The sequence below is a fragment of the Corylus avellana genome, chromosome ca1 (assembly GCF_901000735.1).
Source record: "Corylus avellana chromosome ca1, CavTom2PMs-1.0".
Lineage (NCBI taxonomy): Eukaryota > Viridiplantae > Streptophyta > Magnoliopsida > Fagales > Betulaceae > Corylus > Corylus avellana.
This window is the reverse complement of record NC_081541.1, coordinates 39,284,718-39,309,030: the sequence shown is the minus strand read 5'-3', so window position 1 is coordinate 39,309,030 and position 24,313 is coordinate 39,284,718. Positions and strand designations below refer to the sequence as shown.

The 24,313-nt window shown below is 33.8% G+C and overlaps 2 protein-coding genes across 2 annotated transcripts; one reads left to right on the top strand and one right to left on the bottom strand.

The window, feature by feature from the left end:
• The first annotated feature begins 8,489 nt into the window (after window positions 1–8,489).
• On the top strand, window positions 8,490–11,005 carry LOC132184525 (protein GRAVITROPIC IN THE LIGHT 1). The gene has a single exon (XM_059598196.1). It carries the CDS (start codon window positions 8,688–8,690, stop codon window positions 10,158–10,160), a length of 1,473 nt encoding a protein of 490 aa, XP_059454179.1. The 5' UTR covers window positions 8,490–8,687; the 3' UTR covers window positions 10,161–11,005.
• A 6,050-nt stretch (window positions 11,006–17,055) lies between these two features.
• LOC132182651 (axial regulator YABBY 1) lies at window positions 17,056–19,830 on the bottom strand. Its single transcript, XM_059595959.1, has 7 exons — window positions 19,479–19,830; window positions 19,235–19,387; window positions 18,982–19,096; window positions 18,186–18,234; window positions 17,776–17,851; window positions 17,508–17,585; window positions 17,056–17,257 (listed from the first exon to the last, which is right to left on the bottom strand). Exons 1-7 carry the CDS (start codon window positions 19,572–19,574, stop codon window positions 17,189–17,191), a joined length of 636 nt encoding a protein of 211 aa, XP_059451942.1. The 5' UTR covers window positions 19,575–19,830; the 3' UTR covers window positions 17,056–17,188.
• Between the last annotated feature and the right edge of the window lie 4,483 nt (window positions 19,831–24,313).

The following is a 24,313-nucleotide window of genomic DNA, read 5'->3' as shown; positions in this document are numbered from 1 at the left end:
TGATCAACATCCTCAAGAATTACTATGTAGATTTACTCAAATCTCAAACATTGTTTTCTAATTAATTTGTTAATATTTTTTCATGCTGGTATTTATTTATTTATTTTAAAATATAATAAATAGGAAAAAATACATTATTTCCCGAAGTTGTACCACTTTTTTTCTTACCTCAAATGTTTAAAAATTGACAATGTACCTCAACAAAGTTTATGAAATTTTCAATGTAACCGCCCCGTTAATTATTTCTATCTTCTCTAATTAAAATGATTGAAAATACCTAAATGCTCCCATTTTCCTTAAAAAAAAAAAAAAAAAAAAAAAAAAAGAAATTAAAAATTAAAAAATAAAAAGAAGGTGGGTCGGCCACCTTCAAGGGGCCAAACCCCATCTAACCAAAATGGGGATGGCTAGAAGCCCCATTCCAGCCAGATGGGGGTGGTTGTAGCAGCCCAGTTTTCTTTCATTCTTTTTATTCATTTTTTGTTTTTTTTAAATGAGGTCAATTTTGGAATTCAATGCGTGAACATTGGGCAATTTCAAAAAGTTTACGTAGAAAAAAGCATGTGCACGTAAGCAATTTTGGTAAAAAAAGACGAAAATGACTAACATATATATGGGTTACATTGAGAATTTCTAAAATTTTGTTAGGGTACATTATCAATTTTTAAGTATTGGAAGCAAAATTAAAAAAATTGGTAAAACTTTGGTGGGGATAAAATGTGCTTTTCCCTAATAAATACTAAGATGATAAATGTTGAGTTGATAAAGGTGATAATGCGAATGTGACAAATTTCAAACAATTTAATCAAGAAATATTGTTGATTTTTTTTTTTTTTTAAAGTTACTTGACAGATTACCCTGTCAGTTAACTAATAATATTAGAAGGTTTATTATGAATTATATATTTTTAGTCACCATAAAACATTAAATATTGGTTCCTCTACATGCAGGAGCCACTGTTTGGTTTTGGTGATAGTTTGGGAGCTGTAGAATCGTATGTTGCAGCGGTGACCACGGCATACAATGATGAACATTCCACTTTCAAACAGATGCAGCTTGACATTCAGTGCATCAAGGAATTTATGAAGGATCAACAGGACTGATTTGTATTTCTTGTTTTTCGTTTGTGCCCCTATTGTCAATGTGTGATAAAAAGGGGGAGTAGTTGGGAAAACTTTAAACTTTATTGCAAATTTGTGTTTAAATTTTGCAATATGTCATTTTTTGGTTTTATCACTGAATCGCCAAAGGAGGAGTTTGTTAAATATTTTATTGGCTAATTTGGTTCTCAAAACCTTGTAAGTTTTCTTTATTTGGGTTTCGGTCGCAAGCACATTCGGTTTAGTTTGAACGGGAAGGCACCATTCGCTGGAGCATTCGCAAGGCTTCCGAACGGTTGAAGTTATCAGAAAAGGAAGTATGCTCCATTTGCTAGATGTTTGCAGGACTGTCCGAACGTGATGTGTTACATAGTAATACTCGAGAGCTCCATTCGCTAGTCGTCAGTTGGGCCGTTTGAACGGGAGATGCACATAGTAGATCCATAGAGCCCCATTCACAAGGCCATTCCCTAGTAGTTCAGACGAGACATGACAAGAATATTTTTAACCTAGCTACATCTGAACAGATGTCAAGACTGTCCGAATGAAAGTTGGAAATTGCTTTTTTAGGGTTTTTCCAAGTTTAGCTTGGATTTTCATAAACCCTAGGTGCGTCCAAACGAGATTGTCAGCTGTCCGAGTGTTGCCTCAGATTTTCCATATTAGGGCTTTCTTGTTCAGCAAGGAAACCTTATTATTAGTTGTCTATATATGGGGCTCTTTAGAGCACGATTTTTTCAAGCAACTAAGGGGTCAAATTCTATATTGTGCTAAGAGAAAATTGTGAGAATTTAGAGCTTCAGTGCTATTTTCTCTTAAGAGTGTTGTTGTGATTTGAGAAGCTGTTCTTCATCAATAATCAAGAAGCCTGTTAGAGGCTTTGACATGGGAAATTAATAGAAGAAGTTTCCAAAGGCTCTGGGGTAACTATTGCGGTAGAAGGCAATAAGAGTCGCTTGTCAGACAAGATTGAGTCAACTCTAAAGGTTTTTTAAGTGTGAAAAACTTGTAATGCCTCGTTCTTTTATAGTGCATGATTTATTGGGTCTAGCTGCCCCGGAGTAGTTTTTTCTTTTGAAGAGTTCCTCAAAGGTGTCAACTTCATCACAAAAATATCTGTGTTTCTTTTGCTATACTACTTTACATTTTTTAGTGATTAATTGTTACATGCTATTATTTTTTTAATTCCGAATTATTTTTAATAAACACCTATTCGCTCCCTCTAGATGTATTTTGGAGTCTATTTATATTTTCATTGAGAAAACTAGAACTCTATTTGAGTTCTATTTTGTATGTGAGTGCATAAGCTCGTCAAAACTTTAGCTCTCAATTTTTTTTTTTGGGGGGGTGGGTTTGTGTGGGTGGGCGGCGGGGTTAAGTCCCTTTGCCAAGCCTAGTCTTGTTTCTTAAATTCATGACTTGGGCTTTTGATCAAAATCCTGTCCATGTCTTCTAAGACCAGCCCCATTAGGATTTAATTCATAATCCATGTGTTATAAATAAAACCAAGCCCAAATAATATTAAAAGCCCTTTGCACTATGGTCAAATTACATCATCTTGAAGAGGGATTTAGACGAAAAAAATATAACCAGCTCTAATAGGCCTCTAACACTTCTCATCTCAAGACTTGTTACAAGTTACGTACTATTAATTACAATTACTCTCACTAAACAATTGTAATTTCACTCTAGTTTATATTTTTGAATTTGATCAACTAATCCATAAGAAATACTTATTTATTGTATATTACCTCTCTATAGAATATTCCGTAGTTGAGTTAAAGTCAATTAAGACTTTAATTTCAAGTCATTACTTCTTATCCTTAAGTTCTCAATTTAATCACATGACTATTCTGTTTACTTTGCGAAATTTCATCTCATTTGTACATAAAGTTTCAATAACTTATACCAAAACACTCAAGTTTGAGATTCAGAATAATCATTTTCGTTAAATCTATACTAAGTAGAGTATTCCTTATCACTTTGATGTTTATAAAGAACTTGGATTTCATCCTAAAGATGGTGTTCCTACAATGTTATATGCTATCACTTAATGCACCGAGATTTTGATTGCAGTATAGGTCTCACTCCTAAATGTATTAAAGTGATCAACATTTTACATTTGAGTTCACCGCCTTTTTAAGATTTAGAGTAACTATTATAAGTAGTCGTAAGTGTACATTTATTCTTTGACAATTTTAAAAGAATGATGATGCCCTCATGACCCGTTCAATGCATTTCATCTCTATGCTTCTGCACCAACACATCACTCCATTCAACTTTAAAAACTCTTAATGTTGGGTTGCTATCTATAAAAAAATTTGCAATGTCACATCTATCATTGGAATTTAGGGTTAAATCAAATGGTTGATGAGTGAAATGTCCCTTATATCCCTATAAATTTTATAAAATTACAAAATTACCTTAATTAAAAATTTTAAAATGCTGATTTTTTTAAATAGAGGCGTTTTGGGTGTTTCAGCTACGGTAACATTGTAGTTGGCTTTTTTTTTTTAATTTTTTTTTTTACAAGTATTAATATTAATTCAATAGTTGATTTAATTTTATAGTTACATTATCAAATTATAGGTCAGTAATATATCACTACTATGTATCATTACTCTTTGACTAGTTTAATCCAAGTGCTCTTTCAAGTTTGGTTAGAAAAGGCCCCCAATTCTTTTTCACTGAAAAGATAAATAAATAAACCATAAGCGATTCAAAAGAAGTATTCCTTTAACAGATTACTGAGACTAGATGAACAAAATCTGTGTCGTATGAAACAAATAAAAATGAACAAAATGTTGAATAATACAAGGTTTTCAACTATGGTTCTAGGTTCCAACAAACATGATTAAGACATATAACAAATGTCCTTCACAATCTAAATTATTATTAAACGACACCAAGGTCGTCGTATGAGTCACAAATTAGTTAAATTAAAATCTTTGAAATTGGGGTTGTTGGGACGTTTGACTTGCAATGGAATCTTCACTTCCTATACTTTTCTATGTCAATTATATGGTGAAACAAATAATTCCCATGTGTGACAATTAGAGGGCCAAAAAAAATATCTGACAAGAAAAGTAAAAAAAGATAGAAAAGAATGGGAGACAGAATCAAAGCCAACAGCACCACATTATTGCAACTCCGTGAAGCCTAGTCATTGAGTGTCATGTTTTTTTTTTTTTTTGACATATCCACACAAGTGGAAGGGATGGAGGATTCTTCGAACTAGTGACCTCCGCTTCATGAAGCATAATTTACAACCTATTGAGTTACCTCTTAGGGACGAGTGTCATGTTCTCTAATTCAATGCCATGTGAACATTAAAAAGGTAAATAACTTCAATCCTCAAATACTCTACCAAAGCACACTTTTTTTAGGGGAAATAGTTTAATGTGACAATTCTTTTGTTTTTCTGAATTTTTGACTTTTTTTTTTTTTCCTGAATTTTTGCTTCTTTTTTTTTTCCTGAATTTTTTTTATTCCATAATTTTTTTAAAATTTTTTTTTTTTAACGTTGTATATTTGTTCTTTTGAGTGTGAAAAGAGGGACATTGCGACATCTTTAGTTGAACATGGTACAATGTAAATTTGTAACAATAGATAGTTTGAGAGATATTGTCATTGAGGTGGTAATTTGAGTAATTAGTATAGTTTTTCTTTTTTCTACTTTTTTAATTTACTTCTAGAATACTGCTAGGGGTTTTAGTGTTTTACATCTCTTATTATAAGTTCTTTACAAACTAACGTATCAAAATTTTAATGATGAACAAACAAAGCAACAAAATTTTGATAAAATAAATTTAGGAAAAATTTCACAAAACCTTCATGACTTTCCACTCGTTTAGACAATATCTCCTAAAGTTTAAAAACTCCCAATTAAAGGTATCGAACTTTTAATTTCTTTCAATTAACCATTTTCGTTAGGATTTTCTATTAATTTTTATCAAAATTCTCAAAATACCATTGTTTTTTATTTATAAAAAATAAAAATAAAAATAAAATAATTGTAAAGATGTAGCAAAAAATATTGCAAATATGTTTTTTCTTTCTTTTTTTTTTTTTATAAAAAAAAATAAAGCCATAATCTTTAAAAAAAAAATTTAATAAAAAAATTGGGTATTTTGAAAAATTTAACAAGATTTTACTGAAAATTTTAATGGAATGGGGCACTTGAAATAAATTAAAAGTTCGATATCCTTATTTAAGAGTTTTTGAACTTCAAACATACTTTCAGAACACGTGAAAGTTCAAAAGAGTTTTATAAAGTTTTCTCATAAATTTATTTATTTAATAGCTGCCATAACAGTCTTATCTTTCACTATCTCACCAAGAAAATTACTACCATGAAGTAATCTCAATTGTAATTTTCACTCAATGAAATAAAAATAACTTTAAAATTATAACTCAAACAATGCTTGTACTGGGATCCTTTAAGTTAGATAGCTAACCCCATGCTCGTACTGGGATCCTTTGAGTTAATTATATCATAGTCAACTCTTAAATCTCACTTTGACTTCATGCAACAACTATAACCTACCCTGTTAATTATAGCCGCAATTGTCACCAAACAAATATTTTCTCTTGGGTCAACTATCAACCTAGAAACATTACATTGTCCTATTTTATGGGAAAAGTAATGATATTGAATAAATTATTATATGTCAGTAGTATAAAAATCTACTAAATATCATTCTTTTTTTTGAAAATATTGCCCATAATTTCTCAAATTTGGAAGTTCTATTTTTCTAAGGCTCCATTTTTTTCTATATAAAATAATTTATGAAAAATATTCTCCATATTTTTCAGTGATCAAAAAAAATTTAATAAACCATTTTCTGAGTTCGAGAACCACAGGATCACCGCCTGACTTCTGTCAAAAGTCGCCGACTGTCTTCTGCTGTCGTCATTTTTCGTACAAGCTAAACGTCGAAAAATACTTTCATCGGAGACTAAGTTGTCAAACTCTCAATAGCTTTTGAGACAAGTGATAATTTAACTTGGTATCAGAGGCAAAGGTCTTGAGTTAAAACCTTGACTCCGTCATTTATCTCTCATTTCAATTAAATATTTCACGTGTTGAGCTTTACCTAGTAAAATAGAGTTTAAGCCCACAAGCAAAAAAAAATGTTAAAGTAATGATTAAATAATTAAATTTACATTTTTTTTTAACTTAAATTTTTGGGACAATTTGGGACAATTAATAATTTAACGAGTTATGAACATAGTTCACCTCCAAAAACAAATATTACATTCAACCTATTTTGTTAAACAGGAAAAATTGGGGACATTTCTGTTGTTTTTTTATTGGGAAAATAAATTAAGTACATTGATTATTTCTTTTCCAAAAAATTTCCCTTGGTTCTTCGGTTGGTAGAAAGGTGCCTCAACTTGTGAAGAGTTCCACTAAGTAGTGTCTACCTAAAGCAGTGCATGCGCTTTGAAGGTGCATAAAGCAGCCATCATTGCATTCCAAAATATACTTGTTCATTGTAGGAAATCTGGCAGAGATGGAAAGGCCACTTTAAGGCATGATGAAAGAAGTTTATCAATCAAAAGAGAAAAATTGGATCTGTAAAAGATTTCATCACAGAAACAAGAGGACATATGATATATGGGCCATGGATTGAAAGAATAAATATTTGTTAGAAAATATGTATGGAAAACGGAAATTATAAAGGCAAAAAATTAACGAAATCAAGGCTCTATTACAATGACGATACCTTTAGAATGTCCTTTTTTTTTTTTTTTTTTATGTCCACAGTGATGGTGGTTGGTGGGGGGCGGAGCTAGGCCATGCCCCATAATTAAGTAATTAATAAAGCCAAAAAAAAAAAAGAGTAAAGAAATTTCCTCCAAACCATTTTAGAAGAAATTTTTTTCAACTTACTTTAACAAGTGACAAGTGTCATTTCTCACATGTTTTTTTTTTTAATATTTTAATAGTCATTTATTGTAATTCCACTAATCTAGAAACCAAAAAAATTTGAATAACACTTATCACTTAATAGAGTATGTTGAAAAAACTTTCCTCCAATTTGGAGGAAATATGTGTAAAAAAAAAAAAAAATTATCACCCTAAAATTTGGAGGATTTTTTTTTTTTTTTTTGAAGTTATTTTATAGCATTTTCTTGCTTTAATACCCTAAAATAGACAATCTAGCCATCTAGGTGTGGTAAAAAAAATTATACAGTATTTTTTTAATGGTCCAGATGTAATTCTAATTTTTTTTTTAAAAAAATTATTTTATATATTTTCTTTTTATGAAAAACAAAGATAGTATAATTAAATTTTGGCCGTTGAAAAAAATATAATATATATTGTAAGTTAAGTCCATTTCTTTCAAGGTAAATATTCAAAGTATATTAATTTCTCATTTCCCGATAGTCAGCTTGGAGGACAAGCCTTCCTCTCTCCTCCCTCCCTCTTCCCCCTCCTCTTTCCCTCCCCTCTTCCCTGCCTGTGCGATTTTTCTATTTGTTCCCTTTTTGCTTAGAACTTTTTTCTCTTGGTGTCCCATAGCACAGCAGCCGTCATGACTCCACCTTGCCATCTGCACTGTGCTGCCGATCTCCACTACATCTCTCCATCGCCTTTTTTTTTCGCGCCGCCGGCAGCCTCCTCCGCTCCTTACTGCTATATTGTGGTTTTTTTGTTGTTTTTTTTTTTCCCTGTATTTTCTTGTTTGTTTTGTTGTTCTAGCGTTTGGGCTTAAGACATGAATAATTTTTTGGCCTTTCGGGTAGAGAAGGACTAGTTTTGGTGTGGTGCTTTTGTTCATGCCTGAAAAATGGCTACCTATGTCCCGGATTGAATTTGCATCAGGCAGATCTGTTCTATAAGATGAAGATTGGGCATGAGTTAACGGATGTAGATGTCATAGAATTTCAATGTAAGATTTGTATGTTTTTGACCTCTATGACGTGTAAGTCTTTAGCTTCGACTATGAATTTCAGAACCTTATACTCTATGATAGTAAGAACTTTTATACTCTTGATTATTCATGAATGAAATCAGAATAAATTTCTCTTAAAAAAAAAAATTGTGCTTCCTGATATAATAAAGGGAGGAGGAGGAGGAGAAAGTTGTTTTTTTTTAAAAAAAAAAAAAAAAATTACTTGGAAGAATTTCTGTTAATTTAATTATTAAAAGTGTAAATAATTTTTTTTTTTTTAAAAAAAAAATACATACCATCTATACAGTCATCTTCCCAATGCCAAAGTTAAATTACATTTCAAAGCTTTCCATTGGCCGGTCACAGACACTACTCACCATGACTGTTAGGCTAGCCTTTTTTCTTATTACCGTTAATCAAATACCTCAAAGAAAAGTCAAGCACCAAAAATAAGGAAAAATAAAAAATAAAAAAATAAAAAAGAGAAGCCAATAAACAATGAAAAGAAAACCCCAGCAAGCCAAACCCACATACCTTCCTTCCAAGACATCCAAGGCACCCATCACAGCAAGCACAAGCAGTAGTATAACCCAAGAATTCTCTCTCGCTCTCTCAGAAACCTTTCAATCTTTGCACGAAGAGAGGGTCCAGTTCCAATCCAAAGAGCACCCAGAAAGGCGAAGAAATGACGGACACGGATGGGTCCTCAAAACCCCCACAAATCTCTGAAATGTTCCAAAAATTCGCCCAGGCTTTCAAGTCCAAGACCTTCGAGTTCTTCGCCGACATCGAAGCTGTTGAAGACTCCGATGGCTTTTACATCCTTGACTCCGCCGAAGAAGTCATCACCGACCAGAAGGTCGTGGTCATCAAACCGGACCCAATTCACGGTACCCCTCTGCCCGCACAACCATCACCATCACCAGTACCAGCACCGCCACCGTCAGTGATAGCAAGGCCGTTGGGGCGGACCCAGAGCAAAACCATCAATACCCAGATGGCCCAGACCCTGATTTCTTCGATTTTCGCTAGCATTTCCTCGTTTGAAGCTTCGTACTTTCAGTTACAGGCTGCCCACGTTCCGTTTGTGGAGGAAAGTGTGAAGGAGGCGGATAGAGCTTTGGTCTCACACCTTCAAAGGTTGTCCGAGTTCAAGCAATTCTATAAGGATTGCTGTAGAAACTCTGATTTTGGTTCTGATTTGCCAATTGGGTCTTGCTTGGAAGCTCAGGTGCAAGAGAATCAGAGCAAGCTGCGCACACTCGGGACCGTCTCAAACCGGTTACAGTTGGAGATTGATCAGAAAGACAACGAGGTTTTGGCTTTGAGGAAGACGTTGGGTGAGATTCAGAAGTCCAATTTGAAGTTGGCGAAGAGGTTATCGGGTAATTTGAATTCATGTTGTGAGGTTTTGTTCACTGTTAGAGTATTTGATTCTGTTTTACATGATGCTTGTAGAGCAACACATAGGTTTACTAAGACTTTGATTGAATTGATGAGAAAAGCTATGTGGGATTTGGATTTGGCTGCCAATTCTGTATATTCGGATATTGAGTATGCAAAGAAAGAACATAATCGGTATGCTTTTTTGTCATATGTTTGTTTGTTGATGTTTAGAGGATTTGATTTAGAGGGGTTTGGAGTGGGTGAGAAGGAATTTGTGTCTAATGGGCATTTTTCGAACTCAGAAGAGCATCTTACTTCTTTGAAGCAATTACTCGAGCACGTATCTAGCAATCCTATGGAGTTGCTAAGTATGAATCGGAACTGTGAATTTTCAAAATTTTGTGAGAATAAGTATCAGGAGCTTATCCATCCTACCATGGAATCATCGATTTTCAGTAATTTGGATCCAAACAAAGCGATATTAAATTCGTGGAAGTCATTGAGTGTGTTCTATGAGTCATTTGTCAGAATGGCAAGCTCGATATGGACCCTACATAAGTTGGCCTTTTCGTTTGATCCCATAGTTGAAATTTTTAAAGTTGAGAAAGGGGTGGATTTCTCGATGGTGTACATGGAAGATGTCACAAGGAGATGTATGTTGCCAGGTAAAACTAGAGCAAAGGTGGGGTTCACAGTGGTTCCGGGTTTTAAAATCGGCAGGACAGTAATTCAGTCTCAGGTTTATTTAAGTGGCTTGAAATGTACAGAATAGTGATCCATGGTTCTGCTGTTCAGGAAATCGTGGCAATCTAGTAGACACGAAAATTTTATTCGGTTATCCGAAAGAGGCTGCTTTGGTTTTGGTTTACAGGCTTGGCAGAAATTCAATGTTTGGAGTTTACAAATTGAAGAATGCATGCCTCTGTCACTCTACTTGAGAAGAAAACTGCAGGAAATACACAGATATCAGCTTCTTGCTATGCTGCTTTAGGAGGTACTGTGGTATTGCAGCTCTTTTGGCTATCATGTGATATGTAGCTGTGGTTCCATCTGGTTTGCATATGTGGTTTTCCTTATTTATGCTGTTAAGTCATATGTAGAGAAAACTGTATAGGGTCCTTTTCCTTTTCTCCCCCCCTTTTTTTTAGGTTCATCTGACACAAATACATCATGAAAAATTTGTATCTTAGTCACCCTAACAAATAATTATAGTGTTTCGACTTTCAATTGTAAATTTTTAATGCACCGACGAATGATTTCACCAGTAAGTGTGGGAGATAGTTGTTACATACTTCTAAGAAAAAATTGTCATGGTGTGAATGGCAGAAGAAATGTTGCATTCCCATCACCTTGTCCCCATTCTGTCTGTCTGTGATGAAGGGGCTCAGATGTTGGACCCCCTGTGTTGTCTTTTCCAGTTGGCTTATTATGCTTGATGATGCACTTTGCCTTCGAGCATCTACTTATATCATAGTTGTTGTTTTATATCAACCACCTGTATTGTAGAGGGAATGGGAATGACTACTAAGTTCGTTTCTCTATTCTTTGGATGTTTGTAAAGAATGGAAAGGAAAGTGAAATTAGTAGTATTTCTTGTTTGGAGGCATTTTCGAAGGAATCAAAAGAAATGATTACAGACACTAATTCTCTGAAGAGTAAGAAACTTTTTCTTGTGTTAAAATCTTGATGTAGTATATTTTAAGTGGTTGATGTAGTATATTGATGGGTATGAAGAGTAACGTTACTCAATCTTGACAGGTAAAAACGTAATTTTGAAGAGAAATGTGCTTTCCATTCCATTCGCCTAATCCTGCCCCATCCAAAAGAACTCAAGTAAAAATGCAATCCATTATCCATACAACTATCATGGACACTCATCAAGTCTGCTTGCCCTTGTTTCCAAGTTTTATTATTATTTTTATTTTTATGAGCATTTGCTTCTATCATTATGCTCTTTTATATTTTATTTCACTCATCATGACTCTTTTTCATCTTTCCTGCAATGTTTACACCCTATTGATTGCTTCCCATGTCTGATCTTTCATTGAAGTTCTTTATACACCAGTCTCTGACACATCTGTTTTCTAGTGGTTTCTAAAATGAATGTTGATGTTATTCCTCGCTGCAAGTGCCAAGTCTCCTTATTTTGTCGATGATTCACAGAATCACAGTTTTAGATTTGTGATGTTGCCTTGGCCTGGGCTCTTTTGAGTACTTGGAGGCCACTTGCAAGACTTTTGTATCTGCGATGGGCCCCCATCCCCCCAAATAAGGGTTCACCACTTACCTTTATAATTATATTAAGCTTTTGACTCAACCACTAACAAGAAAAGTGTGCAACTCAGCTGAATTGTTAGCTATAATGGCAATTTTAACTTATTTAGCGTTTGGGAATCCCCTGCAACAGTTTGTCCCTTTGTTATGGTCCTAAGTATCTCACATGTCCTAACTACAATTTTACTCACATGTATATCAGTTTTTAGGCTCTCTTTCCGTTGAAGTCGGTTTTCAATGCTCAGTTCTACCTAAAGCTTGTATCGTTTGATATCAGAGCCACCATCTTGTCGAATATGAGATTGAATGGGTAGCGGCTTTGTGGTCGAGTTACGAAGGCAGCGACCTATAGGCTGGACTAAAATGTCTCAATACTATGTGTAGGCATAGTAATAATTTATTGAATACTATTAAGTAGTGGAACCACGAAAGAGAAACGGATGTCATCAGGTCAATATTATGATCTTATGTGTCCTACATAGATCCTATGTGTCCTGTATAGCTTAAATATAATTATAATTATATATGCGCTCTCATACACACACTTTCTCCCCTTGCAAGCCTCTTTTCAAATATAAATTTTATCTTAAAGTTTATATCATTCTTGCAATTACACATATGGACTCTATTAAGAGCTGGCTCACAAATGTAAGAAATCCTTAACAATATGAATAGAGATGGTAGAAAATCCCAATTTTTAAAAAATTGAAATCCCAATCTTTAGAGCCTTGTTAAAGTTTGCAATTTGCACATGGGAATTCACCCACAATTCCCCATGGGCTAGGAAAGTAATAGTAGATATAGGTAGCTCACTTACCCTAGCCCACCCTACAAATGTATTATGTATATAGCATAGTGTAGTCTTTTTTATGCCCTACTTCTTTCGTTATTTCATGACATTGCATGCGAGGCATTGGATGCTTTGGTCTAAAATATTTATTTATTACTTACAAAAAAAAACAATTGTTTATTTATTTTTTGCTTCTTTGAAAAACATGATGACATTTTTGTACCTTAACCTTTCCATTCATTTTCAGATCTGGAGTAGTTTGCTCGTTTGGAAGCTCACTCAACCCAATTTAATTTTGTATGTTTTTTTTCTTCTTAGATATGTTTGGGTCCGTACGTGAGTTTTAAAATTATTATTAAATTTTGATATATTGAAAATTTTAAAAATCACATCATATTGAGATGACTGAAGGACAAGAATCCTTATTTTTAGCATTTCTCGGCTCGGTAAATTCAAACCCTAGATTTTTTTTTTTTTTTCCTTAATCCAACTCAATTCAGTTTACCTAATTTTTTCTTTTTAAAAATCAATTCGCACGCAAAAACCGAGAAAAGAATATACGTTTTTTTTTATTTTTTATTTTATTTTTAAAAAAAAAACGGAGTTAAAGTGATCATGGTCGGTGTTTTTTTTTTTTTTTTGGTTAGTTATCATGGTCGGTGTTAATTTGTTTCCTCTACCTTCTTAGGTTCTGCTGTTCTTAACCACGAGTCAATCCAATTTTTAAGATTAAAATGTCTTTTTTTAAAAAAAAAAATGGAAATGTTGGGCTTGTAGGTATTTATTAGCTGTGAAGGTCCAAGAAACAAAGTCGGATTGCTCTATGACTATGTGGGCTATGATCCTATTCAAGCACTTCATTTTAACCTTTGGATGAGCCCAATAAAATCTAAAGTTTATACCTTTTGAATTTCAACATTAAGAAAAAAAACAGAAAAACTCACACATCATGTCCTATATTTGTACAATCATCTATTGCTTGAGCTAATTTGTGTGTGCTACTATTGAATAGGACCTTGCAAACTGCTAGCACATGTAGGTTAGGGTTTTGAGACCTTTAAACCTTTTTCTCAATTCCGATTATAAGATCGCTAGCTCGTAGGTATTTCTCAAGTCTCCTCTCTCTCTCTCTCTCTCTCTCTCTCTCTCACATCCTTGTGGTCTTTCGTTTGAACGAATATGTGGCTACTAGTATTAAATGAACATTGAATCTCAGCTATGTACTCGCACACATGAAACGCAGTTGGTTTGGAAAGGGCGGGAACGGTTCAGAAACCCTTCACTTTATTGATGTATGGGACATTTTGATCCCCTTTTCCTCTCACCCTCCATGGTTCTAGGGTTAGTGGAGCTTGTGCTCATGGAAATTAATCAAATGATCAAGAGTTTGACTTTGGGACATTGCGTTCTTGATGTTTCATTTCTAGTAGTGAAGTGCAATTATTATCAGGTGTTTCCATCAAGTAATTCTTCCTAACAAGTTTTAAGATAATTTCTCCACCAATAACTCCAAATGAATTCTAAATGAATTCATCCTTAAGATAATTTCTCCACCACCAATTCTTCCTTAAAAAAAAAAAAAACTCCAAATAAATTCTAAGAAAGATAATTGTTCTTTTTTGGTTATTTTTATACCTCTTTTTTTTTTTTTTTTTTTTGAAGAATTGTGTGAGCTGAGTGTTTCTGGTTGTTATAAAACCTATTAATGATTATATAGTTTATGAAAATATTTGGCAGACCAGTAATTCAAAGTACAACTTCACGAGTTGGATCCATTTACCAGAAGATCTCCAAGAACTCTAAATGAATTCTAAGGAAGATAATTGTTCATTTTTGGTTTTTTTTTTTTATTCCTTTTTTTATTATTTTATTTTTTTGCTTTGAAGAATTGTATGAGTTGAGTGTTTCTAGTTGTTATAAAACTTATTAATATATAATTGTATATAATAAGCCTATACGTCCCAAGGAGTAGCTCAATCGGCTATGGACCACGACTCATAAAATGGAGGTCACTAGTTCGAATCCTCCTTCCCATTTCCTTACGTGGACATGTCAAAAAAAAAAAATAAAAAAAAAGCCTATACCATATGGAATTCTGAAAGAAAATTGAACTAAAATTTTCTATTAGATTATACTTGATCAGCTAGCTATAGGGTGATACCAAGAAAAAACGCAGAAATTAACTGAAACATATAACATATATTTTGCATCGGATTCTTTAGGAAACTATGACTTGAAGAATATTTCTAGGTTCCACTGCAATTAGGGGCGGATACAGGTACACCTACACAAGGGTTGGCTAATTTTAAATATAGCCTAGCCCTCCATTTTTTATTTTTATTTTTTTAAAGCCCCTCCCCTCCAAAATATATCCCAGCCCTCCAATTTTATTTTATTTTTTAATTTTTAATTTTATTTTTATTTTTTTAAAAAAATAAAACCCAACCTAACCTAACTCAGCCCGTCCCCAAGAGGTTGCTCAATCGGCTAGGACCACGTCTAATAAAGTGGAGGTCACTAGTTTGAATCTCCCTTCCACTCTTGTGCGGACATGTCAAAAAAAAAAAAAAAAAAAAAAAAAACTCAACCCCCTATTAAAAAAAAAAAACTCATTTCTTTCTCTGTAATCTGTCAACGCGGTCAACGGGTTCTTCACTTCTTCTCTTGCTTCTATCAGCTCTATTGCTCCATCCTCCTCAGTCCTGAGGTTAGTTTCTTGTTTTTGAAAGAAAGCAAGGAAAAACTTGCTTTTAGGCAGAATAATCTTTGCTGTTTTCTAATTAAGCTTAAATAGAGAAGAGTTACAATTGTAGTTGATCATATCAAGCTAAAACGCTAATCTAAATGTGATAAGATAATAAACTAAGAGGTTAATACAAAAAGGGAGACTAATTACAAAAGAGAATTATCCACAAGAGATTTGGTAGAATTGATCTGTTTGTATTTAATAACAATACCGTAAGTAGGAGTTTCTGTAGAATTAGATAACTCATAAAAGAGAGGCTCGTCTGCAATCTCGTCCAAATGGGATTGCAGACGAGAGCAACCAGAGAGGCACGTCCACAATCTCGTCCAGACGAAATTGCAGACAAGAGGATCACTAGGAGTCACAGAGAGGTTCGTCTGCAATCCCGTCCACACGAGATTGCAGACGCGTGATATGTTGTTGCTCTTCCTTAACACCCCCCTCAAACTGATGGGAGGTGAGATGACCATAATTAGTTTGTCTCTAAGAAACATGAATCGTGTGGCTGTGAGACCTTTTGTAAAAATGTCTGCACATTGATCTGCTGTAGAAACGTAGGAGGCTGTCAGGTCTTTGTGAAAGATCTTTTCTCTGATGAAATGGTTATCAACTTCCATGTGCTTGGTGTGTGCATGGTAGATAGGGTTACAAGCTAGAGCAATTGCCCCTTGATTGTCACACCATAGCCGAGGGGGTGTATTAAGCACAATATGTAATTCCTTAAGAAACATCCTTAACTAAGAGATTTCAGTAGTGGTGATAGGCTGATAGCTATTGCTCTGTACTCTGCTTCTGTGCTGGACCTACATACAACTGGCTGCTTCTTAGCATGCCAAGCGATTAGGTTAGTCCCAAAGAAGACACAATAGCCTGTGGTGGACCTTCTGTCAAGTGGATCACCTGCCCAATCGGAGTCACAATAAGCATGTATTTGAAGTGGTCCAAGAGTAAAGTGTAAACCATAGTCTGGAGTCCCTTTAAGATATCTTAGTACTTGTTTGGCAGCTTGAAGATGGGCAGTTGTGGGGCAATACAGGAATTGATAGAGTTGGTTGACATTATTTTGGATAAGATATAAGTTATGTTTACATTATTTTTAAAAGTAATGTGAAATCAATAGATTTTCAAAATATTAGGGCATAAAAATAATTAAAACAAGTCCAAAACACTAAAAATCGACCCAAATTATTTTCAAAATCGCTTAAAATAGACCCTAGCTAATAGAGACCCAGAGAAGGCCGAAAAAAAAAAAAAAAAGAAAAAAAAAAAGGCTAAAGAAACCCATTACCTAATATGTGGATTATAATCACATTTAACAACTGCAACAACCGCCTGAATACAAACAGTTAGTAAAACCATGATGTGAATACGGATATCTAAAAAGAATATCTGCATTTTGCGGATGTTGTTGTGGATATTGCAAATAACCGCATCCGCATGTATACCCTTAATCAAAATACCTAGAATTATAAACTTGGTCATACATGCCAATACAACATTTTACATCATAAATACATATAGAGACGTAATTAGATAAATAATTTGTTTCTGGATATTGTATATATAATAAGAAGAATGGAAATTTAGACTTCCAAATTCTGTGATCTTTTCTATTCTTTTGGGGAAGATCAGTTGGAGATGGAGCAGCTGGGATGATTAATAATTCTAATAAATGAAGTTGTACGCAGTTATAGCTACAGCCCTGGTTATAACCTTAGGATGATTCGAAGTACCAAAAGGAGGAGTGATCCTATTTATGGGATAGAAAACGTTTAGATCGGAAAATTAAATGTCAGGGTCCACCAACATTTACTTCATTAATTCAAAATAAATGCTCCCCCACATATATATAACATAAACCACGCAAATTAACCAAACTTTAGATAATAAAAAGTCCACATAATTAGAAGAAACTTAAATTCAGACGCCTAAGTTCTTACATCAGTTAAAGAAGAGAAAAACACATGCAGAGGAACACTACTAAAACTTCCTAGTAGGGGGAGACACCAACATTGGCGGGAGCAAAAAACCCATCTTTCATCAGCACATCCTCTCCTTCCTACACATTATCAAACATCAAAATCCTTCAGAATTTGTTTCTCTTTGCGTTAAAGTAATGCTATTTGGTAAATTGTTATATGACTTTTGCGGTCATATGAACATTATAATCGTATGACAATCGTATAATAATCTACTAAATAACTTTATTCTGATGCGTGTATATGTATATATATGAGAAGAGGAGGAGGGATTTGGTTTTTTTATTATTATTTTTTTAAAAAAAAAGGAAGGATTAGGGTTAAGAGAACCTGTTGACGGACGGTAGCTCTCTTCACGGGTACTTGATCAGGCATAAGTCCGAAGTGGATGTGGGGGAAGTGGGCCCACTGAAAGGCACAAAACAAATGTACCAATAAATAAAATAAATCAAAAGAAATATCATAAAAATAATTGTAAAAAGTGTCATAATAAGATAAAGTATATACTAATTATATTAATTGGGTACGCAAAATGGAACCCCAGATAAAAAAAAGGAGCCCTAGAAAAGAAAGACTTAGGATTTTTCTTGGATCTCACATTCTTTGCAGCAGCACTGAAGGCCTCTCTGTGGCTTATATCAGGATTCCCAGCTTTAATTCGTTGGATCTCGTCCCTGCAGAGATTGAATAATTGACGTCACATATATATATATATATATATATATATATATATATATATACCCTCCGCAGAAACATTCACTTTCCAAAACAAACCCAAAAAAAAGAAGTTAAAAATAAGTTTTGGACATATATATAATCAACATTAATACATGAAAAAGTATGAAGATTATTAATATATATATATATAACTTTGTACTATGTACTATATAAATATCGAGATGAAAATTTTCTTACTTTAAAAAAAAATCATCAAAAAAATATTAGCAAAAAGAAAAAAGAAAAAGAAAAAAGAAAAATGAAAAAAAGTAAAAAAGAGAAAGTTCTTACTTGATGAAGCGGTTGTAGGCAGATGGGACTCTCTGTCTCTTCTCCGGAGCTGGAGGACAAGGAGCACATGGACATTGCACAAGCAGACAAGGAGACAGACATATTAAAATCACTTCGCTGACATCTTCGGCAAGTTTTGTGCTTATTTTCATTATCATTACTTCATCATCATCTCTACCAATCTATTTCCTTCGCCTAGATTCTATCTACACTATGTTTCCGGGGGAGAATTCTCTCTCTCTCTCTCTCTCTCTCTCTCTCAGACAAACAATTAAAGACAAGCAGCATTGTGTGTTTGTTTGTTGTTTGCTTTTTATAAAAATTTTGGGGACTTGCAGGGCATTAAAGCTATTTTGTGTCCATAAGATAGACATGTGAAGGTTCAATTTAAAAAACATGAGCTTTCTGCTACTGCAAAAGAAAGGCTGGAAAAGCTTGAAAAAGATGGATAGGAATGAAAAACCTATTGGGGAGTAAGTAAGTTTCAAAAGCTTGCAGTACTCCAACTTTTTTCTTGATCAGCTAAAAGACATTTGTTAAACAAAAAGGCTAAGAACATAGGCTAGGGGAAATTTCACTTCTTGAAAAAATAATAATAATAATAATAATAATAGCAAACATGAGAAAGTAGTAGACTCTACAAGCTCTTGAAGTGGCTTCCTAGATACTAGTAAAACATGTCAAACATAAAAGAAAAAGAAAACATTGAATAATCTCAACCACTAGATCATGCAATGGGATGGATAAAACATCATGTGAGACATGAAATAAACAACATAAGTGTAGGAAATCTCACGTCTGGCAACAACTGGAGGCTTAGGGATCTCCTCAGCTCCTCGAATTGGCATAACTGACTGATTTAGGTTGGGTTGATTCATCATCATGCTTGACGGTGCGCTTCGCATACCCTCCTAAAATATCCCCAAAAACAATATCCCAGAAACTTAAACAGATAGAAATTAATGAATTTAATCATTTAATTTATATTTTAATCAGACATATATAATGTGCAACGAAAACATGTTGAAACCCTAAATTATTTTAAATACCAGAAGATTTTGAGGAGTGAAGAAAGCATGTCCAAGATGAAGCTGGTTAGATGCAGGAAGAAGCAGGCCACGCATGTTCACAGACAGGAGGTTGGTGCAGTGGCCACATCGGACGGTGACAGTCTTGAACAAACTACTGCAAGGAACACTCACCTAAACACAAACAAGAAAACAACAAGAAAGGCATCAAAAAGAAGAAGAAGATATATAGATCACAAAGAGAAAGAGTCTCAAGGGAGGATACCGCGAGAACGGTGTCACAGAAGTTGCAATGGACGTAACAGAGCTGGTCGGAAGGGGAGAGGTGGTCCGGAGAAAAGGCGGTGGATGAGGCGGACATGTTTGTAGATTCTCTCTCTCTGTCTTTCTCTCTTGTTTCACTCTCTCTATCTCTCTCTGTCTCTTTTTTGGATTAGATTGATTGATGGGATAGACAGATAAAACCTCCGTTGATGATCTGATCTTGTTGATATACTATTAAGTAAGAAAAAGAATATATGAAGAGAGAGAGAGAGAGAGAGAGAGATGCCACTAATATAAGTATCTAGGCAATGAAGAGATATGGAAAAGTGTTTTCCTTGGTGGGAGTTGATCATGGACATCTATATATTTACTTTCTCGATCTACAAGTAGAGAGAGAGATCTAGAGATGTAGAGAGATAGAGCGAGATGTAATAAACGGCTGAGATTAATGGGAAAGGAAATGTATGGTTGGCATTCCCAAGGGATGACTGCTTGTGGGTGTGTGTGAGAGAGAGAGAGAGAGAGAGAGAGAGAGAGAGGCATAGGCGGAAGAGGTGGGGGAGAGGGAGAGAGAAAGGGACGTTTGCATGGGAGTGATTAGCTTTGGCTCATTCATCTGTTGTTTTCACAGTTAAGAGATTGTGAAGGCTTTTCTTGGTTTTCTACAATTCCATTCCATGATGACCCCCACACTATCAAATCAAATCTTTGTTGTCAACACTCTGATTAATTATATTTGTCAGGTAATAAAGCCTTAAGTAAAAGCCCTACACATCTCTCCTCTGCGGTGATTAATGTAACTTTTGTGTTTGTCAGCTTTTAAAAGATCCAATTTCAGTTTAAGTTACTGTTAGGTTTTGGGTTGGCTCAAAATACTTTGGTTTGAACTATGTTTAGACAAGTTTTATTTCATAAAACACAAATTGATGTACTCAGATCCAACGAGCTGCTTTGAAGAAGTCTCCTAATTAAGTAAATTAGAACTAACCGCCATTTTCAAAATTCAAGTTTGAACGAGCTAGTGAGGAAGTGTTTTTTAAGTCGGGCAGTGCTACTCGATCTAAGTTCCTTTCTATTACAGTTCGAATGAGCAATTTGCCGCCATGGGTGATTTGGGCGTCGCCGTCAATCAAATTTGCATTTTGTAGAGGAGGATGATGAGTTTAGCATTGATGAGGTATTATTTAATTTCAACATAAGGAGGTATGGTTTGATGTGCTAGGTCAAGTGAGCTTCGCCTTAATTGTTATTAGCAAGCCTCAAATTCATATATCAAATTCATCTCATCTGGAGGACAAAGGTGAAAGTGTTGAAGAAGATTTTTGAGAAGATTAGATGTTCCCGCCGATCTACAACATCTATCCTAGCGAAAAGAATCTATTGGAGGAGGTAAATTTTTCGATTGACACAGTAAATTTTTTAGATAATGATGTCTATAATGTGTTTGACAAAATCCCAAATAGTGGAGTATTTGAATTGGTTTGAAACTTGAATGATCTCAAGTTGGTTTGAAAAATGTTAGAACTATTATTCAAAGTCATGTTGTGATTAGTTGCGTGGTATTTCTTTTTGAGTATCAAGTTGTGTTCCTATTAAGGAGTGGGATGGAAGGATTAACTCAATATCAAAAAGATCGATGAAAGGACGACTAAAATTTGAAGACGAATTCTCTCCAACCCTGGGAAAAGGATGCATGCTAGTTTTTTAGTAGGTCCATCATAATAGGGTCATATCTTGAGACTACAATATTTGACGAAGACATTCTTGTTGGCACTACAAAGCTTATTCAAATTAAGGATTACAAATTCATATTTCAAAATTTTTTTTCCAATTCTAACTTTTACTAGATCAACACGGGACGTCCAGAGAAATACAAAAATAGTACCCAAAAGTCTTGGTCGAAGGTCGGTCGCTCCCCATTCGACAATGTGCTACATCGATCATACAAAAACTTGAAACGTTCAGTCAATGACTTGGAAGAAGCACGGTCAACCGAGGGCTTCATCCCAAGGTCTCGTTCGAATGGGACCTTTGTTTGTTCAAATGCAATTTGAGAGTTTTGATTTATTTACTTTTGTACTTGAGTTTGGACTTGTTTTTCTATATAAACTCACTTAGAACAACTTTGGCCTCAATTTATGTCATATTTTCTTCATTTTTCTTTTTTATAAGAAAAACTCAAAAGTTTAGTTTTCTCCTATTTATCCTCAAATCCTTGATTTTGCTCTTGGCTTTTGAAAATTTGGGTGAATTTTAATTTTGCAACCTACTACACGATGCTGCATCACTTTATTCATCTCCAAGTTTTGTGTCGGCAAGCTTTGAATTAACTATGCAACCTACCTTTATAAGTCTTCAATCATCTTGCACATTGCGTTTATGATAGGGGATTTTATTATTTGGAACCTATCCATGCCGACCACTACCACGGCCACCAACCATGAAATTTGATTAGTTTGGTTCGAATTAGACATTTTAGCTTTGATACCAGCTGACGTTGAACATAATTAGAATCCTTATGAGAACATTAGACAGTAAATAAAAATTGAGTATCAGAGGCTTAGGAAGAGATAAGGGTAAGGAATAGGGTTGAGAAAACCCTACCCACCCCAAGGAAATAAAGTATTACTTTGAAAATCTAATTCTTAAATCAACACCCAGCCCACAAATTAGGCTTAAATAGCTAAATAAAACCGGCTTTTACCAAAATTGACAAAAGCCTAATTATTACATAAAATAAAACTAAGAATTAAAACAAAAACTTCGCAAAAATTCTAGCAAAATCTAATAATAAAAACCTTCATAAATTATTAGACAAAATATTTTCTAAAATGGCAAGAAAAGACTTAACATATGCTTACTCGGAGGGAAAAAAAACTACGGATTTTGAGGCCGAAAATTACACTCACTAAGCATAGCTAGATGGCCATGACGTGTGCGCCAAATTGAGCTTTATGGACTCAGGCCTTATGCCTGATTTTAACACTCGTAACAAAAGTTCTAGCTACTTGTTTTAATGCACAATATGCGATATTGTCCAAATTACAACTAGTTATGTCAATTCTTGAGTTGATATTCTTTACCAAGACGTTCTAGTACCATACTTATGCGCGATTTTGATGCTTGTAGGCAAAAATTATACTAGTTTTCCTGCACAATGCACAATATTGTCCAAGTTACACTTACTTCTGCCATTTCTAGATATTCTATGCTGAACTTCTCTGTCAAGATATTCTACCGTCATTAATTTAGTATCCAAGAACTCACCATTCTTGCATCAATACCATGAGCTAGATTTGCTATGGTTGTACGTGAGAGTTGATGATTGTTGTGTTCCAACTTTGGTTATAATCTGTGGAGATTATAAGGAGTAAAGAAAGAGAATATATGATTTTTATGTTAATTTTAGAGGCGGATCATTCATAAGAAAAATTTTACAATCCGATGTATATGAAATTTATGTCTAAAAATAAAAAAATAATAATAAAAAAAAATGAGGAAGAACAAACAACCATAATCCCATTAATTAATAATTAATTATAAATATTTTTCAAAATTATTTTTTAAAGTTTTTTGAATAGATGACGTGGCAAAATATTAATGATTGATTTATTACCCCAAATTATTAATATTTTGGGCAAAGATAAGAGATCCAAGGAAGTGTGCAATACCGTATCTGTCCCTGTATCCCATACCACCAAATTATTAACACAATGATAACAAAATCAAACAAAAAGCATTATAGATTTTTAAATTCCGATTTGACCTCTCATACATATTTGTCTCTCTCTTATTTGCACAGAGGTACGTATTTGTCAGTGACAACAGAAGACAGATCCTTTAATTTTATTTACCGTACATTGTCCTCGGCATATATTTTTTATTTCTATTTTCGTTATTGTTTAGTGTTTGCCAATTTATTTAGGGATAAGTTCAAAATCAGCTCTTCATGAGCTATAATAATTTTTTATTTTTTATGCTATATTAAAATAATAAATAGATTTATGCACTCAGAATTTTTTTTTTTTTTTTTTTTTTAACAGAAACCATCAAATGTCAAATACATGTTATAATCCAATTACTATTGACGTGACATTTAACAGTTTTTGTGAAAAAGTTAGACAAAGGTTGAGTCTAAGGACCTATTTGTTATTTTTGAATATGCACTCAATTTCTTCTTTTTACTTTATTGATAGAAACTGTCAAAAGGACAAATACGCATTATGGGGGTAACATGTTATAATCTGATTGGCGTTGATGTGACATTTGACAGTTTTTATTAAAAAATTAGACAAAAGTTGGGTCTAAGGATCTATTTGTTATATTTAAATACTGCAAGGAGCTATTAGAAAATTTTAACAACATTGATCGAACTTTTAGCAAATACATATAACCAAGTGAACAATTTTATATTTTTCCAATTTATTTACCCCCTCCACCTATATATATATTAGGGTTGTCACACTTAAGTATGAGGAGTATTTTGTATAATATAGAGATTAGTACTTATATTCATAATTTGAAATGAATCCATGTCTATTGACTATTCTCCTAAGTTTCAAAACAAAGATGGTTCTTTTAGATCAATTCATCGTGCTTAAGGGGAAAAAGGACTTATCATGTCTTCTAGGATTTCACAATTACCATACAAATTGTTTGATGATTAAAACCATTATATCATAACACTACGTCACTACTAATTAAATCACTACTTATTTCAAAAGTTTAACCTAATAAAAATGATGAATTTAATTATTTAATTAATATTCTAACATTTACCTACCAGTTGGAGTGGCAACTCAAAATCATATTCAAGAAATCTTATATTTATTTTCA

Coding starts and splice junctions, on each gene's coding strand:
- LOC132184525 (XM_059598196.1), top strand. CDS start 8,688: ATGACGGACACGGATGGGTCCTCAAAACCCCCACAAATCTCTGAAATG.
- LOC132182651 (XM_059595959.1), bottom strand. CDS start 19,574: ATGTCCGCCTCATCCACCGCCTTTTCTCCGGACCACCTCTCCCCTTCC. Junction 17,852..18,185: donor GCCTACAACCGCTTCATCAA/GTAAGAACTTTC, acceptor CAATCTCTGCAG/GGACGAGATCCAACGAATTA. Junction 17,258..17,507: donor GAGCTACCGTCCGTCAACAG/GTTCTCTTAACC, acceptor GATAATGTGTAG/GAAGGAGAGGATGTGCTGAT.